Consider the following 19,509-nt stretch of genomic DNA (forward strand, 5'->3'; position numbering starts at 1 on the left):
TCTTCTTATGGACAGAATTAATTTAGTTTCCCTTCTGGGGAATGTGGTAAGAGAGGAAAGTGGCCAAGCCTACTTGAGCCAAAGTGAGTCTTTTGTTTAAAAAACTAAAACAAAAAAAAAAAAAGGGGGGGGGGGCACACAAAAAAAGCCCCTTATTTCTCAAAGCTGTGAATGTTCTTTAGTTATCCCACATTTATGAAGTATCCATATATCTCTATGCATTTTAATACAGTTTAAATACGTCTTCACTAAAGAAACATCACTTTACTGAACATAAGGCAGAAGCTCCTTGAAGTTTGCCAAATATTAAATGTCAGGTTTATCAATCATTTTCATTCCACTTATGAGAAGCATCAGAAAAAGTTGCATTATCTCCTTAAGGTATGTTTCTTATTCATAACTGAGAACTTTCACAAATATCAGTATACTAGTAACTACTGTTTAAATTTAACACATTCTTGATCTTAACACAGAGAATGTTGAGTACTTATTACCTTTTACATTCTTTTCCTCTCAGCTCCATATAAAGGAGTGATAAAATAATACTTGAAAATATTTCCTGTGTATTGTGAATTTCCATTTATAAAATGTTCCCTACAGATGGATTACTGTTATGGTACTCACTGTTTAAAAGGACCTAATACCTACATTCATATTTGAAAGAACTGCAGTTCACGCTGTTGGATAATGTAGGCCAACTACAGGCAGCTTTCCAGAGAAGAAAATAAAAGGATATTAAGAGTCTTGCTGAGAACTGCTAGGGAACGGAATATAAGAAACATACTGAATATCTGGGTTTGTTGTACAGAACAATGACATGCATATAAAAGTTACCCTCATTAATTATTTAGTATATCCAAATAAAGGTGAGCAGACCGCCTGATTACACTATTTTCTCATTCATCTGAATGCCAAGTACAACAAACAAGTAAATACACTTTTCAGAAGATTTCAGGTACGAACAAGGAAGTCTATTTACATTTTCAAATTCAACATATGAAATCTGAGCCAACTATAAAACTACCCTTTAAAACCAGATGTAATATTACACCTGGCAGTCCAGAGCTCCTTTAGATTTTAATTTCTAAGATAACATTATGAACCATTTAGTATTCTAATATGCATTTTACCACTTCAATCTGCATTTCACCTGCTGTTCATGTCCAGATATTTTTGGAAGCTTTTTCATGACATTATTTTCCAGACCTAGTTATACATGTGAAATCTACTACAGAATCAGTGGTTTGTTACAGCATACAATGTCACCCTGAAACAGAATGGATTTTATAAACCCATGTGAAGTAGCTGTATATATAATGTCTATTATAATATATTATATAGATTATTAGCTACAAATTATTTGGCTTACTGCCTTATAAAGCTCTCTCCATCCACAAGTCTTTTGTTCTATTTCATAACTACGATGAAACACGATTAATCAGGCAGGTTATCTTTCTTAATGACAACTGGATTCCATTTTCATTTCAGTAATATTGCCATCTGTTTGCCTGATTTACATCAGCTGCTCCAAAGATAACCAGTAAGTAGGACTGATGAATACTGCTGCATGACGCACCCTCAAGTCCCCTTATTCCAAAGCAAAAAGCAGGTTTTTCTCCCCCTCAGGAAACAGATTTGCTAGCAGCCTGCTTTAGTAACATTCCCCCCCTTCTTCCACAGTATGCTTTGAACCTACTTTCCAGTTTCAATAAAACCTGTGGAAAAGTTACTGCCTTTGTCAATTTTTTTTCCATAATTGCTGGCCAGGGAAATGGAACTCTTGAAGTACCGCTCCCACGGAGGGAACAGCAGGCAGCACTTCTTCTCTGTCCCCTCAGAATGGCAGCACCAAGCCACCCCAAAGCAAACACCTGTTAACTCATCAACTGCACTGTCTTCCACGTCAAGGGAGATGGCTATCTCCTCATACCCACTTAGGCAGAAAAGAAACTTAGGTGACTATAAAGAAAAAAACATATTACTTTTATTCCCTATGAAGAAACCCAGAATTGAAAAAAAACCCAGACAATCCTAAATTATAAGTACTATGAATTTACAGCAACCAGACTGACAGTTAACTACAAGCAATCTTGTCACATCACTACATCACTTTGCTTAGTCACACAAAGTTTTGCTTCACACTTTAACTGAATTTTAAAAGCCTGTTGCTTATGCACGAAACCCACTCATACACCTTTATGGAAGGAAAGTATCACCTGCTTTTAACCTCAAAGAGCTCAAAAAGTGAGATATTTTAATTACAATAATAGATCTTAAGTCTCCTAAAGCAGCAAGCCAATTGAATAGTTCAACTTCCTAAAACTTACTCTGCCAAATGCAAGGGGTAATATAAGGTGAAATAAAAATATATTTTGTTAACATTCACATTGTATGAAGCCCAATCAAGCTTTAGATCCTAGCTATCCAAACGGTATTTGTAAAAACACAGTTCTGAAAGTTATTTATCAATCTTTCAATTTACCAACGGTTTGAGATAAATTTGACATTTTCAAGTACATTGGACAAACCATTTGAAATACTAGGTACTGAAGACTAATATGTTCATGCAGTAGCAAGCAAAAACTTGATAATTGCTTGTATACTTTTAAAACAAAGTATTTTATCTCAAAAAAATACACATTCACACTATGCATTTAGCAACTCACAAAGATTAGAAACAAGATGGTGTTGGTTGTTTTTTTTTTACCCAAATACTATCTTCAGTGTTAAGTCTCAAGTTGTATGTATATGATGTTCCTGTGACTTGGAAAACCCACAAACCAAAAGCCTTCAGAAAAGCCCACAATCCTTTGGGGAATAAAGAGGGGCAAAACAGAAAGTGGTGAATGCAAATTAAAACAGACAATACATCTTTAAACGCTTACCTACATGCACTTCCAAACTAACAGACGTTTCCTCTTAACTCACTTAGCTGAGCAGCGTCTTTAAGAGAGTTTTAGATGAATACAGACTAAAGAACCACCATTCCAGCAGCAGTGATGCAAGTAGTTTCCACAGTAGCATATTGCTCAGTGAAAACGTAAATATAGCTCCAGATGGCAGCTCAGCAGATCACAAACACAGGTATATTCTGGAAGGTACTATCAGTATTGCCTAAATGCTAGCTGAGTGAGCCATAACTAATGCACAGTTCATTATATAGTCTTTAGTCATTTACCTAATGAGAAACCTATGCTGAAACAGACTGTATTCAGGACCACCAGTAGCAAACCTGACTACACCAGGACCATGCCTATAGATTGTCCTTGCAAAGATAAATTAAACACATTTCACCATCCTAAAAGCGAGGATGCAGATTCAACAGCAACAGCATGTGGCTGCATAAAAGACACAGGCAAATTAACACCTGGATTTAGATGGAACAATAAAAATCACATAAAGTTAGAGACCAAAATACTGTCAGCCTTAATCAATTACCTTCTTAATTGGCCCAAAAAGGAACTGCCTTAAAGACTTAAAAATACCACCTATTTTGCTACCCTAACTGGACCTTCTAATTTGTGATGTTGCACTACATTGAAATAGTGCTAAATGACATCGCTTATAATCCATCCCGCAAAAAACCAAGAACAAGCATTCGGACCTTAGCATTTCATTAACATTTGCCTCCAAAGATCTGTCTCAATTCTGAGCTCTGCAGCTTTGACGTGCTTCAAAAATGCTCTTTGCCTCGCATTTTCATGCAAAACCTGAAAAATGCAACACAGTCTCGTAATAAAGCCTGCCACACCGAGATACCCTCTGGCTGGATTCAAACACTAACAGCTATATACTGAAAGAAACCCAACAGAAGCCCCAAAAGAAACCCACAACTGCCAGAAGGAAGGGAGGTGGACCATTAAAATAGCAGCTCTGGAACAAAGTCCACACATTGAAACAACAGTCCTTAAAGAGCATTAAAAAAAAAAAAAGGCCTTGACTATAATGACAAGGTACAGAATTTAGAAAAACAAAACAAAACTATCATAAGGGAGAATTTGCTCTGGCTTAGCTAAGTCATAATAAGTAGCATGAGCACGATGTATGGCAGACTGGGCTTTGAGGCATGTTCCTATGGATATGCTTCTAGGGTAACCATCAAGCTATCCTACTTTCCAGGCTCAGAAAAAGGTATGACCATGATGCCAAGTCCCATATAAGCAAGTACTCCAGGCAGAAAACTTGTTTCTACAAATAATGAACTGTGGATCTTACTCCACTAAGAGCAAACGACCAAGTAGTAAAATGTAACATGGCCTAATGACAGTGGTATAAACTCAACAACTGAACAGAGAAGGAAATCTGGACTCTGTCATCTCAGATTAGTTACATAAATGACTCAGCTGATCATTAAATGCTTGAATTGTAACTTTGATTTAGTTACTGTATCATGAATTGAGACGTGTTAGAAACATTCAAAATTTTGTTACAACTCTTATTCAAAGACAACGGGATGGCTACCCAGGTGATTATTTTGGCAAATGTGGATACACTTGCAGGGAGAAGGATGGATGTTGAAGTGACCTGCTGGTTCCCGATCTGTCACATGCTCATTTACACTGGGTCATAGGACCTTTGTAGTGCCTTACGTAGTTGGGAATACATTACAACGTGACATAATAGCAAAGCTAATTTTTCCCCATTAAAAAAAAAAATTGATGATGAACTGTCAGTTGAAGATGCAGCTATTACGTATTCAGTAGATGTTTGGAGATAATTTCTAGATGGAAATATGTAGACAACATTGTTTAACATATAAGCTATGTGAAGTGTGTGATATTTGATTGTTCAGAACAATTAGGACAAAGCATAAAAATCCGTAGCTTAGGTTCAGCCGGTATCATTGAGCAATGCCCTATGAAACTTTCATTAATAGATATTACACATAAATCTTAAGACCTAAAAAATACAAATAAATCTAAGCACTTATATAGGGTTCAAGCAGAAAGTGGACATCCAATTCAAAGAACACAAATGAAGTTTCCTAGATGTTTTTATTTGGGGTCATATTTCCAAGTGGAAGTGACTCCCGAACCATTCGTAAAGGATCTGAGCCCTAGCGCACACTGTACAGGGCAGATGAGTTTCTCAAGGGACACCCACAGGGCTAGCAAAGAAACTTGTACCATTCAGCTTTAGGTCAAGAAAGGTCTAGCAAGTCATCTTAGAATCCATACCAAAATTTTTTACGGTGCTCAAGCTTTTGTAAGTAAAGCTCCCTGGATGTCTAAAGCTCCATTTCAATGTATACTCAGGAATACTTCAGATTCTCACACTTGGCACTCCTCCATTTAAACCACTCAGGGACCTGATAGGCATGCCACAAGCACATTTAGCACATTGACATTTTACACGGAACAGTGACTTCAGACACATTCATTCCGTAACAAAGCTAGATAGCTCCAGGTCTCTCTCCCTCTTTTGTTCAGTAGCATCCTGAGCAACACAGCAACACCTAACTTCCAGATGCATGACTGGTTATACAACATCCACTTAGTTTCTCGAATTTGCAGTTCCTAGTCTCAAAATACAGTAAAACCTACTATAAGGAACAAAACAGGCAGTTCTGCTTTACAATGCAGTGCAATGGCAAGATACCTTGGCACCAACATACATGATTTACAATTGCTGAGAAAACAAGCGCAATATTGTTCAGCCTAACACATTTTCTTGAAAGCAGCATTTGTATTTTTCCTTGGTCTCTATCAGCTTGACTATTTACACTAAAACTCTTCTAAGGGAAAATTAATTTACCTACTATTTGAAACACAACTGAGGCAATGAAATGCCAGCCACTGAAATTGTTACGTGGACCTTAAATATAAAATACAGTAATAGTTCTCAGGAAACCTGGTTGGATTTCATCCACCCTCATTAAAATAATATAAACACACAAAGCCTTCTGGTCTGTCACCCCAGCATAAGGTTGCTGGCTGACTGTTCTGGGGACAGATCCATTTCTCCAGCTCTAGGATTTTTTGAGTTAGTGGTCATGTCCTAGCCCTTAACCCTCATGGACAGAGAGCCTCATGGTTATGTCCAAATTACAGTTACAGATAAATATACTTCATAGGAAAAAAAAGTTTTACAAATCCAATGAAAACAAAAATCTCTGCCTCCAGCATCAACTATGGAACACTCTTCTAACAGACAATTATCACCATCTTCCTCATCTCCTCTTGATGGTTAAAAACTGAATAGTATGCACACAGAGTTCACAGAATGCTGCTCAGCCCGCGGAGGGGAGCGGGGGCGCGGGCGGGCTGGTGTTACACTCGCATCGAGAATAATGACGAGCTTATGCACAGACTGCATGAAAATTATGCTCTGCTTCAAAGCCTGTTTCAAATGCTTTCAAAGAGTCTGTTGTTTTGTTGACTCCTCCCTCGCTTACCACTGCTTTCAAATATTTTAATGAGATTAGGACATGACACAGAAAACTGGTGACATGTGGATAAGTCGTTATCTCTCTCCTATCTAATATTTAATATGTATTAATTTTATTTATTTTTTAAAGGTAAATGCTATTCGTCTGTATATTGAGACACAACATCCAATTCCACCATATGCTTCTGAAAAGTCATTTCAAGTTTTGGCACTGCATCACAGTCTTAATTCCTCAATGTGAAGTAAAAAAGTTCTCATGGACTTACCTACTTACACAGAAGCACATCAATTATCTGAAGTCTTTTATTTTAAATACGTGCACACACCACGTTCATTGCTTCTGCCCCAACATGTTTCTTCTCCAATGGCCCCTCTTTAAGGTGTCGGAAACAGTATTTCCCTACATTCACACTAATCCCTTCATTAAGGTTAAACAACCTCTCAGTTAAAATAATAAAATCACTGAAACTGTATCATACTCAAAGGATTTTAAAGGCAATTAAGAGCAACATCCTTTAACTAGTTAATGCTCAAGATCTGATACTGACCACAACATAGAGGTGTTGAACCAGTCCTCCAATTCTTCCAAAATTAAGCCTGCTTGTACTGGGCTAATATAGGGATCCCCCTTGTTTCATTAGTCATTTTCTGTCAGGACTATAGAATGTTATTTGTTTTGACTGAAATGTAATATATTTTCTTTAATTACTGATAGTCTTATAAGTTTACTCAGAGTAATTTTACAATTGAGAGATTGCTGTAAAGCCTGGCAGGTTACACTGGAAAGATGGACATTACTTTTGTTAATTTGTAGGAAAAACATTATCACTGAAGGCAGCAGCATTCAAAACTTACACAGAATTTCTTACTAGAGCTAAAACTTAGATGTTTGCATACACAGCAGAAATTTGCATTTGAGTTTGCTACAAGTGAAGTGCCTCAACTGAAACCCTTACTAACTGCACAGATTCTTCAAAAGTAGTCCCAAACTCTCCGGTAAGGATATCATCTCAATAGCTAAAAGAGCTGTTGTAGCCACCTGTTTACTGAACAGTTAGAGCAAGAAATGCCAACAGCAGTTCAATCTGCTTATGAGTGCAGATGATCGGCGACAGATTCCATTACTAGCAGCAAAAACTAAAGAGAAAGGAAGGAAGCTTCTGAACTTCAGCAGCTGGGAATACTGCAAGAAACTGGAAGTTAAAGGCAGGAGAGCTTTCTAGTAGTTAGGAAAGGCAACAAAGTAATTTCTACAAGGGTTTACTGCAGTACTATACAGATCTTACTTGCACCCAAGTTTATAGCCACAGGGAGTCACAGCTCATTACCAGTCAGGACTCCCAGAACTCAGAGAAAATAATTCCACAGAACTCCCCAGGCTATCACTCTATTCCTTTCCTTCACATTAAAGTTATGGAAAGTTAAGAAAAAAACCCACAAAGATGACTAAAACCAGCACCACTGTGACTACAATTGTCTTGGAGAAACAAATACTATTTGCAAGCGCACACAGTCAGAACAAAGCACGCCCTGAGCCTAGAAGAGGCTACAGTTCAGTACCAACCTATAAAAGCCCACTTTACCCGACACTGGCGGAACAAGCGACTTCTCCCGTATCCTGACATAGGCGCAGATAGCCAGTTTGTTCGGATCTTAACATCTCAAGCTAAGTTCTTCACATGTTCTAGTTACAGAAACCAGTAGTCCCAAATTCAATTTCATTATACATAAAAGGTCAGACCCACTTTCTAGGCTTCCACCAGATGACACTGGCTTAGACACCAAGTCAATATTTCTGTGTAGAAAAGGCGGCTAATGCCCTGGAGATGTCACATTTACTCAAGAAAGAAAGAACAGGTTGAGGGTGTCAGCTTAAAACTCTCTGCATTCCCTCACACTCCGTGTGTAAAAATACTAACATAGTTATCTTCCAGAGCTCTTATTTGATCCATCTCAAACAGTAAACTTCCCTACTTAAAACAAACAGAAGTTGACTTGTTATACAGGGGATTATGCTTTGAAGTGAAGCGTGCAGGTAGACATGCAGGTTTCTAAAAGTCATGCTGCACAATTTGCAACACAAACTGCTGGGTAACTAGATAACCAGAGCTACCACCACTAGCCTACTTGTTTCCAAAACATCATCAGTCCAGGCAAACAGAAGGTGCCACAGGTATTAAACCATGATTTCTGAGGAAGATGTCCCATTATAAACAATTCCAGGTCCAGAATAATGAAATCATGCCTTCCCAATAAAAATTCATTAAATAACTCAGTTCTTCCTAAGAGAAAGTTAAGTGTGCCAATTAAGCAAAAACCCTGTTACAGGGAAGAACTGCCAGCAGCACAAGTTATTTTAGCTGACATTACTTCAGAAAAAGCCCACCATTCACCATCTGTTCTGGCACAAATTCTGAATGCTAAGAAAGTTTCCAACATCACTGATGAAAAGAAAGCAGTCAAGATGCAGAAGTTTTTGTTTTGCTGTTAAAAAGAACAAGCATCTAAGACAACTCACATTTCAGCAAGAACAAACACAAAACAGAACTTTTGCACATTTCATAAAAATCATTACACAGAACTACAGTAAGGAAGAGTGCAAGTGGAAGACACATAGGGAATATAATATGAAATAAGTAAAAGTTTCTTACACATTTTACATGAGAAGCAGGCGGGCAACTCCAGACAGTGGGTTATGGTTTACACTCCAGGTAATAAGCATAGATCTACAAAGTTTTTTTTCCAGTTGGTAACAAGATCAAAACTTTTGGAAGCTAATGACTCCACCAACCTCTTAAACAGAAGACTAACCATCCAACTGTTTCATTCACAGAAAACAAAGGACAATGCACACAGGGAAGCCAAAGGAATCAATGTAGCACAGAGAACAAAAGCTGGGGTAGATGGTATTACTAATAATGTTAAATACTCAGGTGAACCACCACACTAGAGTAAATCTCTTACAACATGGAAACTAGAGCAAAAATAAGAAAGATATGAAAAAGTGATAAAGAATGAAGATAAATTAAAATACATAATTCATCCATCTCAAGGCAATATTTATAATTTCAGAAGCAGTAAGAAATTCTTATTGCCTTTCTACAAACCATTGGTGAGATCTCACTTAGAATTCTAACTCCATGAAATTTTACTTCTCCATGCTCGAGAAAAAGATGAATCTTAACTGGAATAGCTAGAGAAAAAGACTCACATGGGAATTGAAAGCTAATTTCACATTAAGACTTGTTTAGCCAAGCAAAACAAAAAGTTTTAAGAGAATGAGACTGCTCTCTATAAATACAGTAATGGAAACAAACACCACAGAAGAAACCCAGGAGCCACCTAAGCTCCTACCAAGGACAACGACGGCACAAAAATGAACCTTTCATATTTCACCATTCCTCTGGAAATCAGAGGTTGGAAGTTTGAAGACAGCTTCTAACAAAGAGCTACCTAACACTTCAATTCCTTTGAAACGGTTGATGAGTTCACAAAAGGGATTATACCAATGCTATGAGGACAGCAGACACCATCATGTAGGTAGAATGCAATTCCGTTGCTATCCTCCATATTCCTATGATTTAGCCAATGAGTGTAACGTACTTTGCCATCACACCTCTAGGGGACGAAAACTTCCCCATTTCCTTCCTAGTTTTGTCAAGCATAGAAAATCAGAACAAACCACAAAAAACCCTGAATAAAAGCATAATATGAAGTTCGCTAACTGGTAGTAGATTAAGCATTCCATATAAAACAACAATCTGAAGATTATGGGCTAGAACTATGCGGTCCATCACCATGACAAAGTTTAGACAAAAACAGATTAACATTTCTGTGCCACATAATTAATATTCATTTCTCCCACATCTGAAACACAAAATCAGTATGTCACTGCAATTTATGAATGAGCTAAACATTTAGGGCACCTTTTTAATAGTCTGGAAAATAAGGCTCAAAAAAATCCCTTACAAGTTCGTTCTTAGAAAAATACTAAATGACAGATGGAGTCTTAATATTTCTCATGACACCAGATGATGCTTCATGTGCAGTCATGCAATACATCTTAAGTAGTTATTTCAAAAACTTCTAGTTTATATTACAAAAAGATTTACTGGTAATGTAATATCAGTTATTTTCTTTCTTAATGGAAGAAACCAGTAAAGTTAACAGTTGGACTTGATGATCTTACAGGTCTTTTCCAACATAAATGATTCTATGATTCTGTAATAACTCTACCTCAAAACTCTAGATAGTTGCTAAATACATGATCTAGGAATCTTAGAATAAAAAACACTTAATTATTTTTAAATAAACTTAAAAAAAATGTTAGAGTTACTGTGCATCCCTTCCCTTTTAGATTATGTATACTGACAAGCTTGACACATTTCAACATTTCTACTTTAATGTAATCTTGCTGCCTTTTATTTTTTTTTCCCCCTTCCTTCTTTCTTTTTCCTCCCCCACAGGGCAACTTAAACAGAACCTGTTTACTAAGTCATTTCAAGTCACTACAACTTGAAACAGATACATTACACAATAGAAACCTGGGTTTGGTATAACACCACCTCATAAAGCAGTCCTAGATTTGTGCAAAGTCCAAACCCAAAACCAAATCTTTGGACATAATGGCTTATTTTCTTCTCCTTCACCCAATCTATTACTGAATTAATCTAGAAACAACACTGTTCAGAACCAAGTAGATTCCCTTCCTTAAAAGTCTTTTTTTTTTTCTTCTAATTTTTAAGTCCAGAGGAGGTTAGGAATAAAAGACTTGGGCAAGAACTTTTATCAAACAAGAAAAAGCTCTAAGTGTTTTTAAGAAATTTATATTCAAGATATTATTTTATGTTCAAATTAGGAGTGCAAACTACAAGTAGCGCATGGATTTAGGGGAGTGTTTAGTGCTGTCTATTCATCAGATTTATATAGGTATGCAGATGGCAAAAACCTTAACAAGGGCCCTACATTAGTTTTGTAGCATCTGTCCTACTTACCAGCAGATCAAAACAGCATTTGTTTGAGAGAATTCAACCCACTTCCACAAAAGCAGAAAAAACATTGGTCAAAAAAAAGGAAGTCTGTTTGAGGGTCAGTCTCTCTCATCTGTGTGTACATCAATCCCCACTAACAGCATTGCACAGTCATACAAAAGCAGTCCATCTCACTAAGCTAAGAAGCTTCAACAGTAATGCAGAGGTCAAATCCTTCCACCACTGAACAGATTTATTGTTACTAAATGAAGAGTAGGAAATACAGCGATACTCCAAAACCTGGTGTTATTCCTTCAGTTCTGTGAGTATACTTTTATCCCTTATGATTATGATAGATGTCCTCCACAGACATGCAGAAGGCTAGCAAAAATATGGGTATCTCACTATAGTCCAGCACAAAAAGGCTGCGCTTCCACAAGAACCACCTGCCAGCAAAGCCTTCCTAGCACACCTTTCTACTGCAGACAAATCCCTTGAGCAAAGATTTCTCAAAATGTGCAGAGCAAATTAAAACACATCTTATCTTTTCACAGAGAAGACCTTTCATCAATTCTTTTACCCAACCAAAGTGACTTCTCAGAACCTAGGCCAAGCTGACAAGATATATACAGACAGACAGAAATATAGATATACAGGTACATTCATTTCTACAAAACCTGTTTAAGAAAAGACTTTTTAGCTTACCGTTACAGACTTCAGAGTCATTCCATGATAGGTGCCCATGGTATCAATTTTAAAGCCTTCCGTCTCTGCAATGGAAAAAAAGTCTCTTGTAAATCATTACGAACAGAGGGAAGTCATGTCTAAATGGACAACATTGGAAACACCTCTGAAATTATTTTTGCAAAGAACGCGTCTTGTTATTGGTAGAGATTTAGGTCCTGTTCACAACACAAAACCTGGTTAGTAATTAGGAAATCTGTGTTTTCTTTAGACAGAGGCCCATTTGGTATTTCTGCTTTCTATAATCAGAGTAAGCTTTTCCAGCTGCATGGAATCATTCAAACCACTCCAGAGAAAGGATACGAATTTAAATCTTTATGAGAATGTGTTACAACAGGCATGCAGTCTCACAAATTCTCTTCACTACAAAATGGAGAATTGCTTCATATTCCCAGAATGCATTGTAACGCACACATTCAACTTGTAGGTGCATTAGTGGAATAATATACTTAAGAAATCTGTTTACATGCCGACTATAAAACTGTGGCCACTTAACATGATAAATTCACTTCTGGAGTGCAGAAGAGCAACACTGTCATTGTCAGATGATACAGAGGGTAAAATCTGCATAAATTCACACTACCAGATCAAAGGTGATAAAAACAGTTGGTTTGGGGTTTGGTGGTTGGTTGTCGGGGGTTTTTTTAGTCGTTTTAATCAGACTGAATTTATGCTGAGCAAGTGCCAGAAGCCTGCAAGTGCTCAGTGACTAAACCTGCTGCCACTAGGCTGTTTGCTTTAAAATCCTCCTCCTCTGTCCTCCTTTTCTCAGCACTCTTAAGATCATAAGTCGTCTCCTGCCATCAGGACTCACCAAAACCCCTGTTTTTCCTTCTGTAAATCCTGTAGCCTCATGCATGTACTGCCAGCTAACCCCATCAACTAACCACCCTGTTGCAGCACTCTCAAAACTAGCCGGCTGCAACAAGGCTTTTACCACCCTGTACCAGGTTAACTTCAATAAGTAGCTCCCATGCCTTGCCCCTGCACAGCCACCAATCCCCCACAAGGTTTCAACAGTTTATCTACTGTTCGTGATGTTTCTTCATCCTCTTCAGGCCAGTCCCTCTGCTTCTCACCTCTGCTGCATCCTTCTCCTTGTCTCTCCTACATTCGGGGCACTCTCTCTCCTCCCTCTGCTCCCTCCAGGTCTCTCTTCATCCAGTGCTCCTCTTCCATACCCCTTAGAGCTATTTAAGTACTTAGCAGGAACCAGCCACAGCTGCACCTTATCCACATCAGCCAGCCCACCGCCCCTGAAGCCAGCCCACAGCTGTATATAATCAATGTTAATTAACCTGCCCTCATTCCTCTATGAATTCATTGGTTGGTGTAGAAGAATTATACTTAAAATGGCATGATAATCACCAATCAAACCATGATAAGCAAACATTTGTCTATACCTAAGCAAGGTTTGAGCTATTTCCACTAGACTTGGGTAAAGGTAACTGATTACTGTACAGGAACAGCTATTCAGAATTGAAAGATTTTTGCCATTTTTTACACCACCTTCATACAATGCATCAGCACAAAAACATAATAGACCAGAAATAATGCAGAATCAAAGTAATGCTCATATCTGAACCTACAAAAAGTCCAAGAAAAATATTAGATTTTCAAGACTGTTAGAGCTTCTTGCTCTTATCATGAGTAAATTAACTTAAATTGAAACCCAGACAACCTTGAAAACAATGCAGATGCTCTGGGAAGCATCTATGGTTGCTCATCTTTTCTTCCTTAGATGAGGAAGATTATCAGACGCTTGTAGGAAATGAGGCAGAAAAGTTTCCCTGATTTAATAACTCTCCAGTGCCTGAAAAAGACATCCAAGAGTTGAAAACTGATCATACTCCTCTCACCACAGAGATAGGTATCTACTTTCTGAACACTGGTTTTGGTTGTCCCTTCCCCTCCTTGCCCCCTTGATTATGCTAGCAGACCTAAGAACAGCTGCCGAGTGGAGAGGCCCGTGTTACCACGTTTTGTTTTACACAGTCACCTCAGCTCCAGTCCCCCTTCATCTTGGCTTCTCAAGGCCCCCCCTCCCCTTCCGCCGGATTTAACATTTCTGAACTACACAGAGTTGATTCTGAAAAAGCAAAATGCAAGTACCAACACAAATCCAGCCTTCTCTACTAAAAAAAGAAGCCTAGCTTCCCTTTATAAATTGGTATTGCCTTACCACCTTTCCCCACAACCTGAAGATGTAATTATGCATTAAGTCTTAGCTCAGGGCTCATACAGCTGAACATGAGTGAAGCTGCACCTGGCCAACACTTTCATGGATAACAGTTTTCTCTGCAACTATATATGTCACTGTTTCTGGGCAAGGAGCGTATTAATATTTCAGGTGATGCCTGGAGCCTTGCAGAATATTTGGTAGAGCTCCCCTAAGTTGAAGAGATGCTTTTGCTGACATGGAGTGACATCAATCAGCGGCATCTAATCCAGGCTGACAGTTGTTTGTGAATTTCAGAAGGTCACCAACAGAGGAACCTTTTCCCCTTTCCAGAATGACCTATCACAGATTTTTCTTGCCTACGACATGGAGAATTTTCAACTATTTCAACTAGACATGCCTCCCAAACTCCAAAGAATATAGACACCCAGAAGAAGACCAGGAAAACAGCATCCCCCGCCATGCCTGGCCTGCCACGTTTTCTCTCCTCAGCAGAAATCCTGGTTCTATAATTAGTTCTACATGTTCCTTCCTTGTTGCAGTTATTTCTTTCCACTGGGCTTTTTCTACTTTTTCCCCTGAATAAAGCTTTGCATTCCTTCTCAATTAATTAAAAACACCCTAACCCAAATCTCCATCAGCAGTGCAAAGGGAATAAAGGCCGACAGAGCCAGCAGCACAGTGACAAATAAATCAAAGAGGAGAGAGGCACCCGGCTGGGAACAAGCTCCTGCTCAACCACCAATGGTTTCATCTTTTGCACAGATCTCCTCACATCTCTCATAAAAAATGTCCTGGTTCCTTTAATGAGCCACAAGAGCTGCTAACCAGAGCTCTGGCTCTGACCAGCCCCCCGGTCCCAGCACCGTGCTGAGCCTCCCGGCTGGCAGAGACAGCAACGCCAGGGTGCTAAGGAGCCAGCCGAGCCTCCAGCCTTCCCCTGGGCGCTCCGGCCTCCCGCACCGCCCCAGCAGCTGCGCAGGCCCTCCAGCGCTACCCAACAGCTACTCACAGAGTAAACAAAACAGTTCTGACAATCTGGAAGTAATGGCAGCGCACTTTTTCATACTGACTGTAGCGGGTTGACCCAAGGCTGGACGCCAGGTGCCCACCAAGCCGCTCTGTCACTGCCCACCTCAGCTGGGCAGGGGAGAGGAAATACAGTGAAAGGCTCCTGGGTTGGGGTAAGGGCAGGGACACACTCGGCAATTACTGTCGCGGGCAAAACAGGCTCGACTTGTGGAAATCAGTTTAATTTATTATCATGCAAATCAGAGTAGGATAATGAGAAATAAAGCCAAAAATTGTAATTACCTTCTTCCCGCCTCCTTTTTCCCAGGCCCAACTTCACTCCCAGTTTCTCCACCTCCTCCCCTCCAGCAGCACAAGGGGATGGGGACAGGGCTGCGGTCAGTCCATCACACCCTGCCTCTGCTGCTCCTTCCTCCTCACGCTTCCCTTGCCCCAGCGTGGGATCCCTCCCGTAGAAGACAGTTCTCCACAAACCTAACATGAGTCCTTCCCATGGGCTGCGGTTCCTCACGTGCCGCTCCAGTGTGGGTCCCTCCCATGGGGTCCCAAGCGCTGCCAGCCAACCTGCCCCAGCACGGGCTGCCCACAGGTCACGGCTCCTTCGGGCACCCCCTGCCCCGGCAGGGCTGCAGGTGCCGTCTGCTCCTCTGGGCTCCACGGGCTGGTGGCACAGCCTGCCTCACCACGGGCTTCCCATGGGCTGCAGGGGAATCTCTGCTCTCACCTGGAGCTGCTCCTGCCTCCTCCTGCCCTGCCCTGCCCTGGGGGGCTGCAGGACCAATGCTGCTCTTGCATATTCTCACTCCTCTCTTCCACTGCGATTTGTTGTGCAGGTTTTTTTCCCCCCTTCTTAAATACACTACCCCAGAGGTGCTGCCAGCTGGCACCGATTGGCTTGGCCATGGCCAGCAGCAGGTCCATCGGGCATGGGGGAAGCTTCCATGCAAACCCAATACCTTGATGTAACTCTAATAGATGCTAAATGGCCAAAGTAGAACATAGGTAGCCCACTTACATTCCTGCTAACAGTTACTGTAGCCACAAGGTCTGCTGCAGACCCATGGTCTGCTACCTGCAGGTAGAGTGGGATAAGCAAAAGCAGTCACCTCCCAAACTGCCCACCAGCTCTCAAAATTCCTGCCTAAAACTCTGAAGCAACTGGTGAATGAGAGTTAAGCATTGCCACCTTGCAGATAATCACAGCAACCCTCCTTTAACTGGTAACAGCACAGCCTTTTCTCAGAATACAGCTTTTTTGACCTGATCCTCTCACACTCACCACGTGATATTCTACTAGTCAGCCACTCACTTTTCTTACAGAAATAAGCACCGCTACAAGTGAGAGCCCTGCCACTTGCACTTTTGTGCCTTTTTATAAGGTTTCAACAGCTTGTACACTTGGCCACACACAGTAGTACCTTCAGCTCCACTCACTGTACACAGCCTGTGCAAAGCAGAGAACAAATGCTTCCAAGTCAGGGACTCCACCGTTACAGCTGCAGTCCCACTTCAACGAATGCAGAAGGTGTTAGCCAGGTTAATGCGGCTGGTTGTAAGTTACATTCGAGGACCAGGCTAGAAAGTAGAGAGGCACTTCTTCCAGAGCATTCTCTGAGGGCAGTGGCTGACCCCCATGCAGCTGCTCAAAACCACACATGGGACACAAGAGGAACCACAAGCCAAAGTAAAGAGGACTCCAGAGCAACTTGGAGCACCACGGGACATGCCCCCAACACACATCAGCATAAACACTGTACCAAACCCTCTGACTAAGAAAAACAAAAGCAGCATGTTTCTCCCCACCCTCCCACATTGGCTTGAATCTGTACTGCTGACTCATGCACCAGCACAGACATGAAATATTAATGCCTGGACAAGAATTAGTTTGTAACTCCAGTTTCAAAATCACAGCCTCACTGATGGTAATAGAAGTAGCAGTTAAAGTTATAAGCCATCTACTAAGTGTATTCAAGAATAAGAGAGCCCTTTACATAAAAGCATCATGATAGCAAGACTTTGCACCCTTATTTTTAAAACTGGAATTAGATGCAGAACAACTGATAAAAACCCCAAACTTACTTGAGAGTCTTCAATACACTGGGATTTTTCAGTAAAATTATAGCAAAGTTATCATACACATTTCCTTTAGGCAAAAAGCAGTCCATATTAAATACTCTAAACTTTTAACCCTAAGGAGTAAAGAATGCAAGCAAAGCCCAGCCTTAGTGTATTGTCACAAACTATATCCCAACTTTTTCTGTTTGCCAGATATAATCAGTTTCATAAACACATAAGCATTGTTAAAAACACCAACATCAACAAATGCCTTAAAAGCCACATCCTGAGAGACTAAACACAATAACTAGTACTGAATAATCAATCTAATGCTTCAAAACCACTATCGTCAGTTAACATTAAGACTATATTTTCTTCTCCAGTCATTGCATGTATTATGATCACAATTTCACAGTTCAATGACCCAAAGACTGTCAAAGAATCACATACTTTTCCAGTGTGGTTCATCACTAGTTAGCATCACCATGCATCAATCTGAGCACCTTCTCTCATTTGAAAGAATTAGACCTGGAAATTAAAATATGCCCCCTAATGCATCAGCTTGTTGGGCTGATTATAGATCACCATTTGCTTATATTTCCATTTCCCTGCATGAGAGTATTAATGTTCAAGGTGCCTTCCATCTGCCTAAAGCCCACTGCTCTATGTCCATCTAGGTCACTCTGCATTCTGATTCTGCACCTGCTGCAGCTCTAGCTACGCAATCCGGGTGCAAGCTTGAGCACTGATCCATTACCAAAAGAATAATAGCTTTAAAAAGACTCAAATTAACCTGAATTTTTGGAAGGAAGTCTAGGCAAATAGAACAAAGAAGCATGTCTCTGAATCACTGAAGAGCTCAAGTTAGACTTTCTTTGAATTGTGGATGAATAAGATTGAATAACCACTTTTTTTTCAGCTGTATACTCTTCAAACCCCAGATAGCAACAGCTCTGCAGACTGCCTGGAAATGATTCACTACCCCACTTCACACCCATGGTAATTAAATCACTGACACCAAATTTCATTCTACAGAAGTTTACTGAACACTCCATTTCAGTACTATACCCTAACAAGTTAAGAAGTTTCACGCCTAAATTTCCAAGCTACACTAATTAGTTTACAACATTCTCTGCACAGTTCATATATAACAGTTCAGTAATAATCTTACAAGTAATTAACACCAAGTATTTAAAAGTTTCTCACAGTACTAATAAAAAAAAAAAAGTACGAATTTGTGTGTGTTTTTCAGTACTGAAGTGAAAGCACGGTACCGAAAGTTATCAGACGACCTGGTCACACTAAGCCAGAAAATAGAGATAGACTGCAATCTTTTTACAAATGTGACTCTTACACATATTCTCTGCTAGGAAAAAAAGCAGAATCCTATAACTGTAAAAATTAATGCAATAAATAAAAGTCTAACAAGACAGTCAACTTTCAGAACTCTGGATCTCCTGCTACCAGTTCTCCTGTTCTCCTTGTGTAAACAGAAATCACACAATTAAAAGAATATTATTATGATAAATGCTTTACAAAGAAGCTCTCTTAATGCATAGGAGAGGGGGAAAAAAAATGTATGGTTCAGAGTCACCTCAAGTTTAAAAACTTCATAGTCTTCTGCTACCTAGGCTTAACACTTATGACTGACTGAAGCTAGGCATGTTTCTGAAAAACCGCAGCTATATTTGAAAATCCAACATAATTACAAGAGTAATTCAAACACAAAATGACAACAGCAGGAAGTCAACAGCAAGCTTTCCTGAAGGACGCACCTGGACAAGGTAAACAATACTCTTTACCATTACAAACTGAAATCACATGTCTGTACAGCAAAACCCTTCCCAATTTACACTACACAGGACTAAAAATTGTTGAGGTTTTGTGTGGTGGGTTTTTTTTTATTGGGTCGTTTTTGTATTGGCTTCTGCTGTGTTGAAACCTTGACAACAATAGGCAAACAAGAACAACACTCCTGGAACACAACTTAAAGACCTAACACCTGGAGCAGCACCGAGAAACTTTTCTTTGCTATCTATACTGAGAGATGCACTCAGTGGGTCATGAAAATGTTATATCTTCAAGATTATCATCCCAACACTATTTCACACTCTGGAATTACCAAAGAAACAAGCATGTGAA

At 39.7% G+C, this 19,509-nt stretch overlaps 1 protein-coding gene across 1 annotated transcript in view; it reads right to left on the reverse strand.

Moving 5' to 3' along the window:
* CDC73 (cell division cycle 73) overlaps positions 1-19,509 on the reverse strand; it is a 112,780-nt gene that overhangs the window by 61,144 nt on the left and 32,127 nt on the right. Inside the window, exon 10 of the mRNA XM_056355954.1 lies at positions 12,063-12,127. Coding sequence (XP_056211929.1) covers positions 12,063-12,127 — 65 coding nt within the window. The remainder of the gene's footprint in view (positions 1-12,062; positions 12,128-19,509) is intronic.

The sequence above is a fragment of the Falco biarmicus genome, chromosome 11 (genome assembly GCF_023638135.1).
Source record: "Falco biarmicus isolate bFalBia1 chromosome 11, bFalBia1.pri, whole genome shotgun sequence".
NCBI classification, from domain to species: domain Eukaryota; kingdom Metazoa; phylum Chordata; class Aves; order Falconiformes; family Falconidae; genus Falco; species Falco biarmicus.